Source organism: Rhinoraja longicauda, chromosome 10 (genome assembly GCF_053455715.1).
Source record: "Rhinoraja longicauda isolate Sanriku21f chromosome 10, sRhiLon1.1, whole genome shotgun sequence".
Taxonomy (NCBI): domain Eukaryota; kingdom Metazoa; phylum Chordata; class Chondrichthyes; order Rajiformes; family Arhynchobatidae; genus Rhinoraja; species Rhinoraja longicauda.
In genome coordinates this window covers 4,309,884-4,330,438 of record NC_135962.1, presented here as the reverse complement: position 1 = coordinate 4,330,438, position 20,555 = coordinate 4,309,884, and the positions used below count along the sequence as shown (strand labels likewise).

At 49.6% G+C, this 20,555-nt stretch overlaps 1 protein-coding gene across 6 annotated transcripts in view; it reads right to left on the bottom strand.

Moving 5' to 3' along the window:
- The window catches only part of eif2ak4 (eukaryotic translation initiation factor 2 alpha kinase 4), a 117,262-nt gene that overhangs the window by 16,389 nt on the left and 80,318 nt on the right, over nucleotides 1-20,555 (bottom strand). For all 6 annotated transcript variants that reach the window (XM_078406086.1, XM_078406089.1, XM_078406088.1 and 3 more), the window contains 7 exons: nucleotides 19,951-20,067; nucleotides 18,639-18,704; nucleotides 17,260-17,430; nucleotides 7,910-8,044; nucleotides 4,495-4,599; nucleotides 3,744-3,872; nucleotides 2,590-2,670 (listed from right to left, as the gene is read on the bottom strand). In XM_078406086.1, the coding sequence (XP_078262212.1) occupies nucleotides 2,590-2,670; nucleotides 3,744-3,872; nucleotides 4,495-4,599; nucleotides 7,910-8,044; nucleotides 17,260-17,430; nucleotides 18,639-18,704; nucleotides 19,951-20,067 (804 nt within the window). The remainder of the gene's footprint in view (nucleotides 1-2,589; nucleotides 2,671-3,743; nucleotides 3,873-4,494; nucleotides 4,600-7,909; nucleotides 8,045-17,259; nucleotides 17,431-18,638; nucleotides 18,705-19,950; nucleotides 20,068-20,555) is intronic.

Sequence of the window (20,555 nt, the reverse complement as noted above, 5' to 3'; positions counted from 1 at the left end):
ATCTCTCTCTCTTTCCCTTTCCCTCTCTCCCTCTATCTCCCTTACCCTCTCTCCCTCTCTCTCCCTTACCCTCTCTCCCTTTCCCTCTCTCCCTCTCTCTCCCTTTCCCTCTCTCCCTCTCTCTCCCTTTCCCTCTCTCCCTCTCTCTCCCTCTCTCTCTCTCCCTTTCCCTCTCCCTCTCTCTCCCTTTCCCTCTCTCCCTCTCTCTCCCTTTCCCTCTCTCCCTCTCTCTCCCTTTCCCTCTCTCCCTTACCCTCTCTTTCTCCCTTACCCTCTCTCCCTTACCCTCTCTTTCTCCCTTACCCTCTCTTCCCCTTTCCCTCTCTCTCTCTCTCTTTCTCCCTTACCCCCTCTCTCCCCCTTACCCTCTCACTCTCCCTTACCCCCTCTCTCTCTTTCCCTTTCCCTCTCTCTCTCTCCCTTTCCCTCTCAAGAATTAAACTTGTGTTATTTACGGGTGGGGAGGGGGAGAGGATCAGGGGGGTAGGATTGGGGGAAGGGAGAGGATTGGGGGTGGGGGGGGGCTTGACGGGACGAGTGGATGGGGGGGGCGGGTGTGAAGGGGATCATTGGGGCATGAGGACACGGGGGGGGGTAAGGATTGGGTGCGGGAGAGGCTGGGGGGTAAAAAGCTCTAAGGGGGGGGGCAGGGAGGGGGAAGAAGAGGATCGGGAGAGAGGCTCAGGAGGAGGGGGTGGGGAGAGGATCAACAGGGGGGGGCAACAGAATGGGGGGGGGGAGCAGAGGAAGATCAGGAAGGGGGGGGGAGAGGATGAGGGGTGGGTGGAGAGGCCCAGAAGAGGCTTGGTGGGGGGAGACTGAGGGGAGGGGCGGGGGCTACTTCCTCTGGAAGCGCATTCTATACACCCACCACCCTCTGTGTGAAAAAGTTGCCCCTCAGGTTCCTATTAAATCTTTACCCTTTCACCTTACACCTACAGTATGTACTCTGGGTGTTGATTCTCCTACCGTGAGTAAAAGACTCACCCTTTCGATCCTGTGCTCCAAGGAATAAAGTCACAGGTTGCCCAGACTCTTCCCTATAGTTCACCCCCTTGAGTCCTGGCAACATCAATAGACAATAGGTGCAGGAGGAGGCCATTCGGCCCTTCAAGCCAGCACCGCCATTCAATGTGATCATGGCTGATCATTCTCAATCAGTACCCCGTTCCTGCCTTCTCCCCATACCCCCTGACTCCGCTATCCTTAAGAGCTCTATCTAGCTCTCTCTTGAATGCATTCAGAGAATTGGCCTCCACTGCCTTCTAAGGCAGAGAATTCCACAAATTTACAACTCTCTGACTGAAAGCGTTTTTCCTCATCTCTGTTCTAAATGGCCTACCTGTGGCCCCTTGTTCTGGACTCCCCCAACATTGGGAACATGTTTCCTGCCTCTAACGTGTCCAACCCCTTAATAATCTTATACGTTTCGATAAGATCCCCTCTCATCCTTCTAAATTCCAGTGTATACAAGCCTAATCGCTCCAGTCTTTCAACATACGACAGTCCCGCCATTCCGGGAATTAACCTAGTAAACCTACGCTGCACGCCCTCAATAGCAAGAATATCCTTCCTCAAATTTGGAGACCAAAACTGCACACAGTACTCCAGGTGCGGTCTCACTAGGGCCCTGTACAACTGCAGAAGGACCTCTTTGCTCCTATACTCAACTCCTCTTGTTATGAAGGCCAACATTCCATTGGTTTTATTCTTAAACTGTGGCCCCTGGTTCTGGACTCCCCCAACATTGGGAACATGTTTCCTGCCTCTAACATATCCAAGGTCTTCGGTTTCCTCCCACACTCCAAAGACGTCCAGGTTTATAGGTTAATTGGCTTGGTATAAGTGTAAATTGTCGCTAGTGGGTGTAGGATAGTGTTAATGTGTGGGGGTCGCTGGTCGGTGTGGACTCGGTGGGCCGAAGGGCCTGTTTCCGCGCCGTCTCTCTAAACTACACTGCAGGTTTTTCATTGGGGAACTCCCGTTGCCTCTGTCATTCCAGAGCTGTGTGATGGAATCTGGAGATGGGTGGGTTGATGGGAACATGGGAGGAATAAAGCTTGGTGTGAATGGATGTTTGACGCTCAGTTTAGTTTAGTTTAGAGATACAGCGCGGAAACAGGCCCTTTCGGCCCACCGGGTCCGCACCGACCATAAACACTATCCTACACCCACTAGGAACAATTTCTACATTTACCAAGCCAATTAACCTACAAACCTACAAAACCTGTCTTTGGAGTGTGGGAGGAAACAGAAGATCTCGGAGAAAACCCACGCAGGTCACGGGGAGAACGTACAAACTCCGTACAGACGGCACTCGTAGTCGGGATGGAACCCGGGTCTCCGGCGCTGCATTTGCTGTAAGGCAGCAACTCTACTGCTGCGCCACCGTGTCAGTGTGGACCTGTCGGGCTAAAGGGCATGTTTCCATGCTGTACGACGTTGTGACTGTACATGGTGTGACACCTCCTGTCATCCGCCATCCACACAGGAATAGTGGCACAGAATATTAACAGGAAGATATTTGCTTGTGCGCGTCGAATGTGGCTTTTAACATGGAGAATTGTTAGAAATCTGAGCCAGTGGTACCTTCACATGTCTATTGTCTTTATCCGACACCAGGATTGAATAACAAATTCCAGTCCGTTTGCAATGCTCCTGAACTTCCTCCTGTTCAGAAAAAAACCAGCAGAGCTCGAGATTAAAATCTCAAGGGGCAGAAATCGGGTTCAATTCACGAGCAGTAGTTAGTAGGTGCGGATCAGAATGGCTCCTCATGTCTCCGACAACACAATGGCTTGAACATGGAAGCCCCCGATTTCAGGTAACCCCCCTCCCCCACCACCCACCCAACTATGTATACCTTACTTTTCACTCTCTCACCCCCCCCCCCCCCCCACTCAGTTGCCAGGACAACTGGGGGGGCTTTTTATAAGGAGAGGCCCGATAGGTTGGAGCACGATTCCCTGGGGCGAAAGATGATGTCAGATGGCCGTGCAGAGACTTTATAAAAATAAAGGGGGGCAAAGATAGGGTGGAATAATTGGAGTGTTAGTTAGAGGAAGGAAGTCCTTCAGCTGGAATGAGTGCAGAAAAGATTTGAGTGGATGCTGTCAGGACTCGAGGGCCTGAGCAATAGAGAGGGAGGTTGGGCAAGCTCGGACTTCATTCCTTGGAGCACAGGAAGCTGAGGGGGTGATCTTGTAGAGGCGTATAAAATCATGAGGGGGACGTACATGGAGAGGATGTTTCCACTAGTGGGAGAGTCTAGGACTAGAGGTCGCAGCCTCAGAATTGAAGATCGTTCTTTTAGGAAGGAGATGAGGAGGAATTTCTTTAGTCAGAGGGAGGTTAAATCTGTGGAATTCTTTGCCACAGAAGGCAGTGGAGGCCAAGTCAGTGTGTATTTTCAAGGCAGAGATTGATAGATTCTTGATTAGTACGGGTGTCGGGGGAGAAGGCAGGAGAATGGGGTGAGGAGGGAGAGATAGATCAGCCACGATAGAATGGCGGAGTAGAATTGATGGGCCGAATAGCCTAATTCTGCTCCTGTCACTTTTGACCTGTTGATTTCAGCCTCAGCAACACTGGGTGGGAGAAAGGTGAGGCTTGGGCCAAGCAAACACCGTCCGCAACGATGCGGTGAGAATTTTCAATGGTTGTTGATTGAGAATAACACCCCCCCCCCCCCGTTCCGCATTGCACAACCTGTAGACCTGACAGTCAGCTTTGATGCGAGTTACCTGGGAGACATCACAGAGAAGCTCGGTGTTTATCCCCACTGTCCACAGCTTCTGGACGATGATGATGGCTCGGTCAATCAATATATTCCCCATTGCAACCACCAGCGCCTTGCTATGGCAACCAGCAAGCTGGAATGGAAGGAAGACGTTTAGCCTTTGCCATGGATATTTTAAACGGTGTGTTTAACAAACATCACAATGATTCTCCGCCGCACCCTCCCCCGATGCTGGGGCTTGATGGCCCCGACACGGTGGGGCCGACCGCTGGCTACGGGAGCCAAGGTCGACCCATCAACGGAAGGCTCAAGGCCCCCGACCGCGGGAGAACAAAGAAGGGAAGGAGATTGAACTATTTTTCGCCTTCCATCACAGTGAGGAATGTGGAGGAGTCACTGTGGTGGATGTTCATGTTAAGATGTGTTCTGTTGCTTTTTATTGGTATGACTGTATGGCAAAACAAATTCCTCGTATGCTGCAAAACGTACCGGGCTAATAAAGTATGATTATGATTATGGGTAGACACAAAATGCTGGAGTAACTCAGAGGGTCAGGCAGCATCTAGGAGAGAAGGAACGGGTGACGTTTCGGGTCGAGACCCTTCTTCAGACTGATGTCAGGGGGGCCCCATCTCCCACTGGCAGCCAGCCACCATCTCCCACCCTCTCAGGACCCTCCACAATTCATTAGTTACAATACGGGCGAAGCCAACGTTTGAAAAATAAACAAGGAAATCCTTGGTCAGAGAGCTCACTGGCATCGAGGCGCTGCAAAGCGTGGAGATTTTATCCAAGGCAAGGCTGACTCCCACAGCCGAGGGAACGGGGCCTGTGACCTGCGGCTCCCGGAACTCCAGGATCTAAAGGGCGGGAAGGGAACAAGTTATCTATTGAGAAAGCCAGACAGATTTGCAATGTTTCAGAGCATCTCTAGGATATTAGTTATCCTATATTAGTATATATACTGTATATATATATATATATATATATATATATACATATATATATATATAGATGCTCCTCGACATACGATGCTTCCACTCACGTTATAATAATAATAATAATAATAATATATTCCTTTATTCGTCCCACACCGGGGATATTTATGGTGTTACAGCAGCAAAGTGGATAGCAAGAGATCATTCATTATAAATAAAAGATACATAAATTGTCATCAGTTTACTGTGTGTTCTTAGTGGTTATTGTTGACTGGTCTGCTGGGAGCAGTGCTGGTTGTGCAGTCTCACAGCAGCGGGAAGGAAGGACCTCCTATATCTCTCCTTCACGCACTTGGGGTGAAGGAGTCTGTCACTGAAGGAGCTACTCAGTGCAGTGACAGTGTCCTGCATGGGGTGGGAGTCGTTGTCCAGCAGCGATGTTAGCTTTGCCATCATCCTCCTCTCTCCCACCGCTTGCACTGAGTCGAGGGGGCAACCCAAGACAGAGCTGGCCTTCCTTACCAGCTTGTCGAGTCTCTTCCCTTCCGCCGCTGAGATGCTGCTGCTCCAGCAGACCGCTCCATAGAAAATGGCCGATGCAACCACCGTGTTGTAGAAGGTCCTTAGTAGTGCCCCCTGCACTCCAAAGGACCTGAGTCTCCTCAGCAGATAAAGTCTGCTCTGGCCCTTTCTGTATAGCGCATCGGTGTTTTCAGTCCAGTCCAGTTTATTGTTGAGGTAAACACCCAGGTACTTATAAGAATCCACCCTCTCGATGTCCATTCCCTGGATGTTTACCGGTGTCGGGGGGACTTGGCTGCGCCTGTGGAAATCTACCACCCTGGTTTTCCCCGCGTTGATCCAGAGGCAGTTCCGCTGGCACCAGCCCACAAACTCCTTGATCAGTTCTCTGTACGCCCTGTCCTCGTCGCCCGTGATGAGGCCGACGATGGCAGAGTGGTCAGAGAACTTCTGTAGATAGGAGTCTGCAGAGCTGTGCGGTGGTGCATTCAGTAGAAACCGCGCTTGGAATTTTGAATGTTGATCATTTGCCGGGCTGGCGATATACGGCACGATACTCTCCCGTGATGCCGGGCATCGGCAGCGAGCCGCAGCTCCCAGTCAGCCACGCCATCACGAGTGTAAACAAGCCACACTCTGTAGTGCACTGCGTGACTCGTTATTATTAAATAGGCTTTATGTTAGATGGTTTTGCCCAACTGTAGGCTAATGTAAGTGTTCTGAGCTCGTTTAAGTTAGGCTAGGCTAGGCTATGATGATCGGTAGGTTAGGTGGCTATGATGTTGGGTAGGGTAGGTGGCTATGATGATCGGTAGGTTAGGTGGCTATGATGTTGGGTAGGTTAGGTGGCTATGATGATCGGTAGGTTAGGTGGCTATGATGTTGGGTAGGTTAGGTGGCTATGATGATCGGTGGGTTAGGTGGCTATGATGTTGGGTAGGTGAGGTGGCTATGATGTTGGGTAGGTGAGGTGGCTATGATGTTGGGTAGGTGAGGTGGCTATGATGTTGGGTAGGGTAGGTGGCTATGATGATCGGTGGGTTAGGTGGCTATGATGTTGGGTAGGTTAGGTGGCTATGATGTTGGGTAGGTGAGGTGGCTATGATGTTGGGTAGGTTAGGTGGCTATGATGTTGGGTAGGTGAGGTGGCTATGATGTTGGGTAGGTTAGGTGGCTATGATGATCGGTAGGTTAGGTGTATTAAATGCATTTTCGACTTACGATATTGTTGATTTACGATGGGTTTATCGGAAAGTAACCGCATCGTAGGTCGAGGAGCACCCGTGTACATCTCCATGGGGATAATAGTTCTGTGAAGCATGGCGCCGAAGCTCATCCACGTCCGTGCCCACAAAGATGCCCATCTACGCCAATCCCATTTACCCACATTTAGCCCCATATCGCTCCGTGTCTTCCCTTTCGAAATACCAGTTCAAACCATAAACGTTGTAAATGTATCTGACTCCATCACATCCTATGGCATGATAGACACAAAGAGCTGGAGTAACTCAGCGGGACAGGCAGCATCTCTGGGGAGAAGGAATGGGTCAACCCGAAACGTCACCCATTCTTTCTCTCCAGAGATACTGCCTGTCCCCCTGAGTTGCTCCAGCTTTTTGTGCCTCTCTTCGGTTTAAACCAGCATCTGCAGCAACTTCTTACACATCATCCTCTGGCAGTTTGTTCCAGACAACCATCACCCTCTGTCTAAAAAACCTCACCCCCACATCTCATATAAAGTTTCCCCTCTCACCTGAAACCTATGAACTCTGGTTCTAAAGTCTCTGCCCTGGGAGAAATATGATTATCTTTGAAAAAAGGCAAGTCCCATCATTGGTGGCCTCATGTTGGTTTAATTTAGTTTTGGTTTAGAGATACATGCGGAAACAGGCCCTATGGCCCACCGAGTCCGCCCCGACCAGTGATTACCCGTAAACTAGTTCTATCTTACACATTAGGGGACAATTTGCAGAAGTCAATGGCGTTGTAAGGCACTAACTCTGCTGCTGCGCCACTGGGCCAATTAGGGTTGCCAACTTCCTCACTCCCAAATAAGGGACAAAAGGTGACGTCACCGCCCGAGCCCCATGTGACCTCACCCAGCCAGTGGCCACGTGCTCCCGCTCCACCAACGGGGGCCGCTCGGGGCCGGTAGGCGGGTTGCTACGCAACCTCCGTTAGGCGAACACACTCGGCGCTGCTCCCCGAACACACTTTGTTAGCCTACACTGTCCGGGCCTACAGCTGCCCCCGGGCCTACAATGTCCGGGCCTACAGTGTCCGGGCCTACATCCGCCCCCGGGCCTAATATGGGACAAGGGCAGTCCTGCAGGGGACAAATTTAGGCCAATATATGGGATGTCCCGGCTAATACGGGACAGTTAGCAACCCTAGTTCCAAGGGACAGTCGAGATTCAGCTGCGAGAACAGGGAGCAATTCAAAAAGGCAAGGCTCACATTTTAATTTATTTTAGTTTAGAGATACAGCATAGAAATAGGCCCTTTGGCCCACCGAGTCCTGATTCTGCGCTGCATCTCTAAACAGTTGGACAGGTACATGGATAGGACAGGTATGGAGGCCTATGGGCCAAACGCGGGCAGGTTGGACTAGTGTACTGGGACATGTTGGCCAGTGTGGGCCGAAGGGCCTGTTTCCGTCTTGTATCACTCTATGACCACACTAAACTACTGCAAGGTCAGGGGGACTCACCAGATTGTCGAACCTCCCTCCAGCAGCGAGGGTCTCTGGGACAACACGGTGTCGCCGATGTACAAATGCAACAAACTGGAAAATGATGCCACTGTACTGGTGCACCTTGTAGACAAGGCCCAGATTGATCACCACCTACAAAGCAAGGAATGCCAAGTTCACTTTCCAGCTACCACAGACATTGTGATTAGTGATCACATCCGAGATGTCCTCATTCTTTAGAGAACAAGGGTTCCCCTCTTCCATCACAGATGAGGCCCTCACACGTGTCTCCTCGATATCCCGCAGCTCCGCTCTTGCTCCCCCTCCCCCCAGTCGCAACAGAGACGGAGTCCCCCTAGTCCTCACCTTCCACCCCATCAGCCGTCGCACACAACACATAATCCTCCGTCATTTCCCCCACCTCCAACGGGATCCCACCACTAGCCACATATTCCCATCTCCACCCCTTTCCACAGAGCCCGTTCCCTCCGTAACTCCCTGGTCAACTCGTCCCTTCCCACCCAAACCACCCCCTCCCCAGGTACCTTCCCCTGCAACCGCAGGAGATGCAACACCTGTCCCCTACACCTCCTCCCTCGACTCTGTCCAAGGACTCCGACGGTCTTTTCAGGCGAGGCAGAGGTTCACTTTGTGGTGTTATTGCAATGTGCCTTTAAGACTACACAGGTCTATTGGTAGGGGGTCATCAGAGGGCGACAGCCCGGCGGAGCAGATGGCGGTTGAATAAACACTCACGTAAAAACACAGTCGGACTCACTGTATCTTTTTAAAGAACACAACATGGTGTCAGAAGTGGGATGAAGAGTGGAAGGCCTGGGCGTGATCACCAGGGTTGAAGAGCCTACTGACTGGTGTTCAGGCATGGTGGTGGTGCCGAAAAAGACAGGAGCCGTACGCATATGCGTCGATCTCACTAACCTCAACGAGTTGGTGTGTCGAGAATAGTACATCCTGCCATCGGTGGAGGAAACACTGGGGATGCTGGCTGGAGCCAGAATATTCAGCAAGTTGGATGCCAACACGGGGTTTTGGCAAATACCCCTGACCGAAGACTCAGCAAAATACACAACATTCATCACACCCTTCGGTCGTTACTACTTCAAGCGGCTGCCCTTCGGCATTGCCTCTGCCCCCGAACACTTTCAAAACAGGATGGTGTCAGAGGTCACGGTGGGACTCGAGGGAATCGTCTGCCACATGGATGATGTACTGGTCTGGGGCCAAACACGAGAGGAGCACGACGCTCGTCTGCATACTGTGCTGGCGAGGATCCAAAAGGCGGGCATTACGCTTAACATTGACAAATGTGACCTGTCGAAGGAAGAGGTGACCTTTCTTGGTCATGTCCTCTCCTCCAGTGGCATTAGTCCTGACCCGAGCAAGACTGAGGCGGTAAGGAAGATGGAGGAGCCGACCAATGTGAGTGAGCTGAGGAGCTTTCTCGGAATGGTTAACCAGCTGGGGAAGTTCATCCCACAACTAGCAGAGAGAGACAAGGCTCTGCGAGACCTCCTGTCAAAGAGGAACTGCTGGCTGTGGGGCGTCGACCAGGCAAGAGCGTTTCAAGATTTGAAAAATGCACTGGTATCCCCACCTGTACTAGCCATGTACGACACGAACCGTGAATGCAAAGTCTCAGCAGACGCGTCATCTTACGGCCTGGGAAGTGTACTTCTCCAAAAATGGGATGAGGAGTGGAGACCGATAGCCTACGTGTCGCGATCTCTCACACAGACGGAGCAGAGATACGCGCAGGTGGAGAAAGAGGCCTTGGGCCTGACCTGGGCTTGTGAAAGGTTCCGCAACTTTCTCATCGGTAAACACTTCCAGATGGAGACGGATCATAAGCCTCTCCTGAGTCTGCTGGGGTCACAGGCACTGGATGCTCTCCCTCCATGGATTCAGCGTTTCAGGATGCGCCTCATGCGCTATTCTTACTCCATTTCTCATGTGCCAGGAAAGTGTCTGTGGACAGCTGATACGCTGTCGCGTGCTCCTGTGAAAATGGGGGAAACGCCTGACGAAAAGGAGTTGTTTGAGAATACAAACATCTATGTGGACATGATAATAGAGAACCTGCCGGCAAGCACTGCCTACCTGGATGAGTTGAGAGCGGAGCTAAAAAGGGACAGTGTGTGCGCACGGGTAATGCAGCTGTGTCAGGAAGGATGGCCAACGAATAGCAACAGTGAACCGGCACTCAGGCTGTACTGGGCAGAACAAGCATTGCTCACGGTAAATGACGGACTGTTACTCAAAGGGGACAGATTAGTCATACCCTCAACTATGAGGAACGACGTGCTGACCAGACTACATGAAGGTCACCAGGGAGTGGTGAAGTGTAGAGAGCGTGCATGACGGTCAGTGTGGTGGCCTGGACTAAGTCAGCAGCTGAACGAATTGGTCCTCAACTGCCGGACATGCAGCAAAGAGAGACAGAACCACACAGAGCCGCTGATGCCATCACAATACCCAGGCCGACCATGGCAAAAGCTGGGAGCTGACTTGTTCATGCTGGGAAGCAAGAACTACCTGCTGGTAGTGGATTATGCATCGAGATACGTGGAAATCGCTCCACTCAGCCCCACCAAGTCGACAGATGTAATCCACCACCTCAAATCAATGTTTGCACGTCACGGCATTCCGGAGACATTGGTCACAGACAATGGGCCTCAGTTTGCCGGAACCGCCTTTGCTGCGTTTGCAAAGTCGTATGGTTTCCGCCATGTCACAAGCAGCCCGAGATATCCTCAGAGTAACGGGGAGGCCGAACATGCAGTCAAGACAGTGAAGGGTCTTCTGAAGAAAGCGGCGGATCCCTACCTCGCTTTACTTGCATATAGAGCGACCCCACTGCAAAACGGGTACAGCCCAGCCCAACTCCTTATGGGGAGAAGGCTTCGCACTACGGTACCAACACTTCCAGCCCTGCTGAATCCTGCTCTTCCCGACAATGAAGTGGTTGCGTGGAAGGAAAAGGAGAAGAGAATCAGAGATGCACAACAGTACAACCTGCGGCATCGTGCATGGAGTCTCGACAGGCTCTTTCCCGGACAAGAAGTGTGGGTCAAGGATCAAGGCGAAGCTGGAGCTGTGATCGGCAGCCACACAGCCCCCCGCTCTTACATCGTGGAGGGACCTCACGGGACGGTCAGGCGAAACCGTCGCCATCTAATTCCCATGAAACCCTTGCCGGACCAGAGTGGGGGTGGTATGAAAGAGCAACTCCCGGGTTGCATTCCAGAGCAGAGCTCAGCAGAACCACCAAAAGAGAACATTCCAGAGCAGAGCTCAGCAGAGCCGCCAAAAGAGAACATTCCAGAACTGCCATCCACTCCCAGAACCAGGTTTGGGAGAAGAGTGGTGAGACCAGATAGGTTGAACTATAAATGTTTTTCTAATTTAGTAAAAAGGGTAAAATCCTTTTCACTAAGACAATGTATTTACATGTACTTATGTTGAATTAATTTAGTTCAGATAGGAACAGACCTTCCAGCTAAAGAGGCAGAATAATCCTCTAAGGTCTGGTGAATCAACCACAGTCTACCGATTGATTCTAGAAAGGGGAGATGCGGTGTTATTGCAATGTGCCTTTAAGACTACACAGGTCTATTGGTAGGGGGTCATCAGAGGGCGACAGGGAGGAGCCCGGCGGAGCAGATGGCGGTTGAATAAACACTCGCGTAAAAACACAGTCGGACTCACTGTATCTTTTTAAAGAACACAACACACTTGCACCTCCTCCAACCTCATCTACTGTATCCGCTGTTCCAGGTGTGGACTCCTGTATATCGGCGAGACCAAGTGCAGGCTCAGCGATCGTTTCGCTGAACACCTCCGCTCAGTCCGCCTGAACCTACCTGATCTCCCGGTTGCTGGACACTTTAATTCCCCCTCCCATTCTCACACTGACCTTTCTGTCCTGGGCCTCCTCCATTGTCAGAGTGAGACCCAGCGCAAATTGGAGGAACAGCACCTCATATTTTGCTTGGGCAGCTTACACCCCAGCGGTATGAACACTGACTTCTCTAACATCCAATATCCCTTGCACCCCCTCTCTCTCCGCCCCTCCCCATCCCTATCCTCTTGCTCCTTTCACGGTTTGTATTCCTTTGTTATCACCTCATCCCGAGCCAACAATGGGCCATTGTGGGCTCCACCTTTCCTGAATCATTGATGTACTGTACCTTCCCATAGCTCTAGATAGACACAAAAAGCCGGAGTAACTCAGCGGGACAGGCAGCATCTCTGGAGAGAGGGAATGGGTGACATTTCGGGTCGAGACCCTTCTTCAGACTGGTTGATGAAGGGTCTCGACCTGAAACGTCACCCATTCCTTCTCTGCACAGATGCTGCCTGTCCCGCTGAGTTACTCCAGCTTTTTGTGTCTATCTTCGGTTTAAACCACCATCTGCAGTCCCTTCCTACACATTTCCCATACCTCTAGGTTCCCCCTCCCCTGATCCCTCAGTCTGTCGAAGGGTCTCGACCCAAAACATCGCCCATTCCTTCTCTCCAGGGATGCTGCCTGACCCGCTGAGTTACTCCAGCTTTTTATGACTATCTTATTTGTAGTGTCTCCCGTAAAGAAAATAATCCAAGACTAGCGGGGCTGATCCTTCTGTTCCCTTAACCATTCTGGTACTTCACAGATTCAGATGAGATACATAGAACATCGAAGAGGAACAGCACAGGAACGAGCCCTTCGGCCCACGTTTGTGCTGAACATGATACCTAGCTGAACTGATCTCATTTGCCTGCACCTGGTGCATTATCCGTCTATTCCTTGCACTTCCAGCTGCCTATCTAAAAGCCTCTTAAACGCCACTATCGTATCTGCCTCCACCACTATCCCAGGTCTGTGGAATTCTCTACCTCAGAAGGCAGTGGAGGCCAATTCTCTGAATGCATTCAAGAGAGAGCTAGATAGAGCTCTTAAGGATAGCGGAGTCAGGGGGTATGGGGAGAAGGCAGGAACGGGGTACTGATTGAGAATGATCAGCCATGATCACATTGAATGGTGGTGCTGGCTCGAAGGGCCGAATGGCCTCCTCCTGCACCTATTGTCTATTGTCTATTGCCTCCTATGTGCAAAAAAACCTGCCCGCACATCTTCATTAAACTTACGTCCTCTCACGTTATACCCATACCCTCTAGTATTGGACAATTCCACCCTGGGGAAAAAGGTTCTGACTGTCTACCCTGTATACAGCTCACGTAGTTTTATATACCTGGGAGATTGGGAGGGGCAAGTGGACGAAGAGTTCATGGATGAACCTTTTTGGGAGCAGTGACCACTGTTCAATTCGGTTTAAAATGGTTATGGATAGGAACAGAGAGGGCCCACGAATCAGCCTGAAGAAGGGCCTCGACCCAAAACGTTACCCATTCCTTCTCTGCAGAGTTGCTGCCTGTCCTGCTGAGTTACTCCAGTATTTTGTGTCCGTCTTCAGTTAAAATGGCAAATTGGGGTATTGATGGAGTAGGTTGAAGGAAAAGGAACATCAGGAAAGTTGGATGTTCATAAGCGTGTGCTGACAAACGCTCAGGACAGACGCGTCCCTGTTAGAGTGAAGGGCAAGGCAGGCTAACATGGCAAAGGAAGCTTGGACGACCAGAGACATTGGGGCTCCGGTCAAGAGGAAGAAGGATGCATGGGACAGGTATAGGCAACTGGGAGCAAGTGCATCCCTGGAGGAGTTTCGGGAACTAAGGAGCAAACTAAAAAAAGGAGTGTAGGAAAATAACTGCAGATGCTGGCACAAATCGAAGGTGTCACAAAATGCTGGAGTAACTCAGCAGGTCAGGCAGCATCTAGGGGAGAGGGAATGGGTGACGTTTCGGGTCGAAACCCTTTTTCAGGGTCTCGACCCGAAACGCCACCCATTCCCTCTCTCCTAGATGCTGCCTGACCTGCTGAGTTACTCCAGCATTTTGCGATACCTTCAAAACTAAAAAATGAAATCAGCAGGGCAAAAATGGGACTGGAGATAGTTCTGACAGATGGCATTAAGGATAATCCCAAAAGATTTAATAAGTACACAAAGGGAAAAAGGGCAACCAAAGAGAGAGAGAGAGAGAGTGGGACCACTCAGGAATCACAGCGGTCACCTCTGTGTGGAGCCACAGGAGATGGGCAAGGTCCTCAATGAGTATCTCTCCTCTGTATTTACCAAGGAGACAGACAGGAGGACGGAGGAACCTGGGGCAGTCACTGGGAGTGCCTTGAGAGCAGTCAGTGTCACCGTCGAAGAGGTGCTGAAGGTACTGTGGTGTATGCAGGTAGACAAATCTCCAGGGCTTGATCAGATATATCCAAGGACATTGTACAAAACTAGAAAGGAAATTGCGGGAGCCCTGGTTGAAATTTACGAGTCGTCTTTAATTACAGGAGAGGTGCCGGAAGACTGGAGGGTGGCAAATGTTGTGCCTCTATTCAAGAAGAGCTGAGGGGAAAGGGCTGGGAACTATAGGCCGGTGAGCTTAACATCTGTGGGTGGAAAGTTACTGGAGAGTATTCTGAGGGATAGGAGAAAAGAGGTCCTTCTGCAGTTGTACAGGGCCCTACCTAGTGAGACCGCACCTGGAGTACTGTGTGCAGTTTTGGTCTCAAATTTGAGGAAGGATATTCTTGCTATTGAGGGCGTGCAGCGTAGGTTTACTAGGTTAATTCCTGGAATGGCAGGACTGTCATATGTTGAAAGACTGGAGCGACTAGGCTTGTATACACTGGAATTTAGAAGGATGAGAGGAGATCTTATCGAAATGTATAAGATTATTAAGCGGTTGGACACGTTAGAGGCAGGAAACATGTTCCCAATGTTGGGGGAATCCAGAACAAGGGGCCACAGTTTAAGAATAAGGGGTAGGCCATTTAGAACTGAGATGAGGAAAAACTTTTTCAGTCAGAGAGTTGTGAATCTGTGGAATTCTCTGCCTCAGAAGGCAGTGAAGGCCAATTCTCTGAATGCATTCAAGAGAGAGCTCTTAAGGATAGCGGAGTCAGGAGGTATGGGGAGAAGGCAGGAACGGGGTACTGATTGAGAATGATCAGCCATGATCACATTGAATGGCGGTGCTGGCTCGAAGGGCCAAATGGCCTCCTCCTGCACCTATTGTCTATTATCTATAGGATATGCATGCATTTAAATGGACAAGGACTGATTCGGGATGGTCGGTTTTGTACGCGGGAGATCTTATCCTTCGAATCTGATTGAGTTTTTTGAAGACGTGACTAAAAAGATTGATGAGGGCAGAGCTGTAGATGTTGTGTACATGGACTTCAGTAAGGCATTCGACAAGGTTCCGCATGGTAGGCTGCTCTGGAAGGTTAGATCGCATGGGATCCAAGGAGAGATAGCTGAATGGATAGAAAATTGGCTTCACGGAAGGAAGCAGAGGGTGATGGTAGAAGGTTGCTTCTCAGACTGGAGGCCTGTGACTAGTGGTGTGCCTCAGGGTTCGATGCTGGGCCGGTACTATTTGTCATCTACATCACTGATTTGGAAGAGAACGTACACGGCAAGATCAGCAGGTTTGCAGATGATACAAAAGTGGGTGGTTTTGAAAATAGTGAGGATGGTTGTCAAAAATTGCAGCAGGATCTGGATCGGTTGGGCAGGTGTGCTGAGGAATGGTTGATGGAATTTAATACAGGGAAAATTGAGGTGTTGCATTTTGGAAAGTCTAACATGGGCAGGACCCACACAGTGAATGGTCGGGCTCTGGGAAATGTTGTGGAACAAAGCGATTTCGGAGCACAAGTACACAGTTCCTTGAAGGTGGTGTCATAGGTGGCTGGGTGGTCAAAAAGGCTTTTGGCACATTGACCATCATCAGTCAGAGCATTGAGGATAGACGTTGGGAGGTCATGTTGCAGTTGTATAAGTCGTTGGTGAGGCCGCATTTAAAGTATTGTGTTCAGTTCTGGGCACCATGTTATAGGAAAGATGTTGTTAAGTTGGAACGGGTGCAGAGGAGATTTACAAGGATGTTGCCAGGACTAGAGGGTCTGAGCTATAGGGAGATGTTGAGTAGGCTGGTACTCTATTCTCTAGAATGTTGGAGGATGAGGGGTGATCTTATTGAGGTGTATAAAATCATGAGCGGAATAGATCGGGTAGATACACAGAGTCTCTTGCCCAGAGTAGGGTGATCGAGGGCCAGAGGGGATAGGTTTAAGGTGAAGGGGGAAAGATTTTATAGGATTCTGGGGGGTAACTTTTTCACACAAAGGGTGGTGAGCTGCTGGAGGAGGTAGTTGAGATAAGTACTATCATAACAATTAGACAAGTATATGGATAGGACAGGGTTAGAGGGATATGGTCCAAACGCAGGCAAGTGGGAGTAGTGCAGATGAGACATGTTGGTCAGTGTGGGCAAGTTGGGCCGAAGGGCCTGTTTCCACGTTGTATGACTGATTCTATACTTAGTTGATAGGTCCTAGGAGCAGAATTAGGCCATTCAGCCCATCGTCTACTCCCTTTCAATCATGGCCAATCTATCTCTCCCTCCTAACCCCATTCTCCTGCCTTCTCCCCATAACCACTGACACCCGTACTAATCAAGAATCTATCTATCTCCGCATTAAATATATCCACTGACTTGGCCTCCACAGCCTTCTGTGGCAAAGAATTCCACGGATTCACCACCCTCTGAATAAAGGGCGGCACGGTGGCGCAGCGGTAGAGTTGGTGCCTTACAGCTAATGCAGCGCCGGAGACTCAGGTTCGATCCTGACTATGGGCGCCGTCTGTACGGAGTTTGTACGTTCTCCCTGTGACCTGCGTGGGTTTTCTCCGAGATCTTCGGTTTCCTCCCACACTCCAAAGAGGTACAGGTATGTAGGTTAATTGGCTTGGTAAATGTAAAAATTGTCCCTAGTGGGTGTAGGATAGCTGGACGGCACGGATCCGGTGGGCTGAAGGGCCTGTTTCTGCACTGTATCTCTAAATCTGAAAAAAAAATCAAAATCTAAAGAAATTCCTCCTCATTTCCTTCCTCAAGGAACGTCCTTTAATTCTGAGGCTATGACCTCTAATCCTAGACTCTCCCACTAGTGGAAACATCCTCTCCACATCCACTCTATCCAAGCCTTTCGTTATTCGGTACGTTTCAATGAGGTCCCCCCCCTTATCTTTCTAAACTCCAGCGAGTTACAGGCCCAGTGCTGACAAACGCTCATCATATGTTAACCCACTCATTCTTGTAAACCTCCTCTGGACCCTCTGCAGAGCCAGCACATCCTTCCTCAGATATGGGGCCCAAATGTTCGAAATTATGTGAAGCAGAGCCATCAACTATATTACCAACTGCTGCTTGAGCTGGTCATTGCCATTGCAACCAACCTGATGTTTGATGTGAAGTTTCTTCAGGAGCTCCATGACAGCCTGCAGGTCCTTTAAGCCTTGCTTAGCCAGCTGAGAAACTGCTGACTTCCCTTTCATCAGAGGGTCCAGCACACTGCTCAGTTCCGTAATGTCCAACTTCGCCTCAATATACTTGTAAAGGTGCAGGAGCTGAATTGGAGAAAGTTAGAGCTTTAATTACAGAATTGTCTTTACTGCTACCCATTAAGGTGGCGCAGTGGTAGAGCTTTAGGTGATTTGATTTCTCCCCAGAAGGCCATCTAAGAAGGGTTCTCGACCCGAAACGTCACCCATTCCTTCTCTTCAGAGATGCTGCCTGCCCCGCTGAGTTACTCCACCATTTTGTGTCTATCTTCTGTTTTGAAATCCTGACAGTTCTGCATCATTAGGCTATTTGCCTGCGACCTAATTCATAGAAACAAAGAAAATAGGTGCAGGAGGAGGCCGTTCGGCCCTTCGAGCCAGCACCGCCATTCATTGTGATCATGGCTGATCATCCACAATCAGTAACCCGTGCCTGCCTTCTCCCCATATCCCCTGATTCCGCTAGCCCCTAGAGCTCTATCCAACTCTCTTTTAAATTCATCCAGTGAATCGGCCTCCACTGCCCTCTGTGGCAGAGAATTCCACAAATTTACAACTCTCTTTATACTACATTTGGCGTAACATTTAATAAATGCAAATTTTAAAAATGTAACATCCAACTGAGGCACCACCAATGTCCCAAACATGCTGGATTAACAGAGTTTTAACTGTAAATACAAAGAGAACAGAAAAGAGAAATGAAATGAAATTCACCAGTTGAACAATTGCCTTTCAGTCGGTCTAAATAAATGGACTTTGTCCATCCATTCCTACAATATAGCAGGAATCATTACACTGCCAATGAACAGATACAAAACCCAGTGGCTGAGCACAACCTGATCTCCCGGTGGCTGAGCACAACCTGATCTCCCGGTGGCTGAGCACAACTTGATCTCCCGGTGGCTGAGCACTTCAACTCCCCCTCCCACTCGCAGTCTGACCTTTCTGTCATTGGCCTCCTCCAGTGCCATAGTGAGGCCCACCGGAAATTGGAGGAACAGCACCTCATATTTCGCTTGGGCAGCTTGCAGCCCAGCGGTATGAACATTGACTTCTCCAACTTTAGATAGTTCCTCTGTCCCTCTCTTCCCCTCCCCCTTCCCAGTTCTCCCTCTATCATCCTGTCTCCACCTATATCCTTCCTTTGTCCCGCCCCCCCTGACATCAGTCTGAAGAAGGGTCTCGACCCGAAACGTCACCCATTCCTTCTCTCCTGAGATGCTGCCTGACCTGCTGAGTTACTCCAGCATTTTGTGAATAGATACAAAACTTACATTATTTTGTGACAGGGAGAGATTGCAGAACTTGGCTTCTATCTCTCGTCTGGTCAGTTTCCCCGTCTATAAAGGAAAGAAGAGGTCGACTGTTCAAACATTAATGGTGATAGATGGAAATACTCCAGATACAAGTATTTGTATTTGTGGAATCTGAGGGTTAGCTTTTTCACACAGAGGGTGGGGGGTGTATGGAACGAGCTGCCAGAGGTCATAGTTGAGGCAGGGACTATCCCAACATTTAAGAAACATTTAGACAGGTACATGGATAGGACAGGTTTGGAGGGATATGGGCCAAACGCGGGCAGGTGGGACTAGTGTAGCTGGGACATGTTGTGTAAGAAAATAACTGCAGATGCTGGTACAAATCGAAGGTATTTATTTCACAAAATGCTGGAGTAACTCAGCAGGTCAGGCAGCATCTCAGGAGAGAAGGAATGGGTGACGTTTCGGGTCGAGACCCTTCTTCAGTCTGAAGAACTGTGTCGACCCGAAACGTCACCCATTCCTTCTCTCCTGAGATGCTGCCTGACCTGCTGAGTTACTCCAGCATTTTGTGAAATAAATAGCTGGGACATGTTGGCCGGTGTGGGCAAGTTGGGCCGAAGGGCCTGTTTCCACACTGTATCACTCCATGACTCTCTATTATAATAATAATAATAATATATTCCTTTATTTGTCCCACACCGGGGAAGTTTGCAGTGTTACAGCAGCAAAGTGGATAGCAAGAGATAAATAAAAGTAAAGACAAGGATACATTGTCATCAATTTACTGTGTATTTCTTAGCTGTTACTGTTACTATGACAAGCATTATGTAATTAAAGAAATGTGTTCACAGGTACAGATTTCAGGTGAGCTCTCCTGCATGAGAAATGATGAGCGTTTGTCAGCACTGGGCCTGTACTCACTGGAGTTGAGGGACCTCATTGAAACGTACCGAATAGTACGTTAGTGAAAGGCTTGGATAGAGTGGATGTGGAGAGGATGCTTCCACTAGTGGGAGAGTCTAGGACTAGAGGTCACAGCCTCCGAATTAAAGGACTTTCTTTTAGGAAGATGAGAAGAAAGTTCTTTAGTCAGAGGGTGGTGAATCTGTGGAATTCATTGCCACAGAAGGCTGTGCAGGCCAAGTCAGTGGATATTTTAAAGGCAGAGATAGATAGATTCTTGATTAGTGCGGGTGTCAGGGGTTATGGGGAGAAGGCAGGAGAATGGGGTTAGGAGGGAGAGATAGATCAGCCATGATTGAATGGCGGGGTAGACTTGATGGGCCGAATGGCCTAATTCTGCTCCTATCACTTGTGACCTTACCATGGCATCACACAGGATGCTGCACACCTGCTGGAGTTTGTCCTCAGGTATCCCACAGTGCAGCAGGACTGATCTCAACAACGAGATGTGATTCAGATAGATGCTGTAGTTTCTCTCCTGCAAACCAGATACATGCAATAAGTTCTGACGGGCTTAACCAGGATAGAACATAGAATAAAACATAGAAACATAGGTGCAGGAGTAGGTCATTCGGCCCTTCGAGCCAGCACCGCCATTCAATATGATCATGGCTGATCATCTAAAATCAGTACCCCGTTCTTGTTTTTTCCCCATTTCCCTTGATTCCATTAGCCCTAAGAGCTAAATCTAACTCCCTCTTGAAAACATCCAGTGAATCGACCTCCACTGCCTTCTGGGGCAGAGAATTCCACAGATTCACAACTCTCTGGGTGAAAAGGTTTTTCTTCATCTCTTCAAGAAGGGTCTCGACCTGAAACGTCACCCATTCCTTCTCTCCAGAGATGCTGCCTGTCCCGTTGAGTTACTCCAGAATTTTGTGTCAACCTTCTATTAAAACCACCATCTGCAGTTCTTTCCTGATCAGATGACGTCTCAACATATTAACTAATCATATCAACATATCC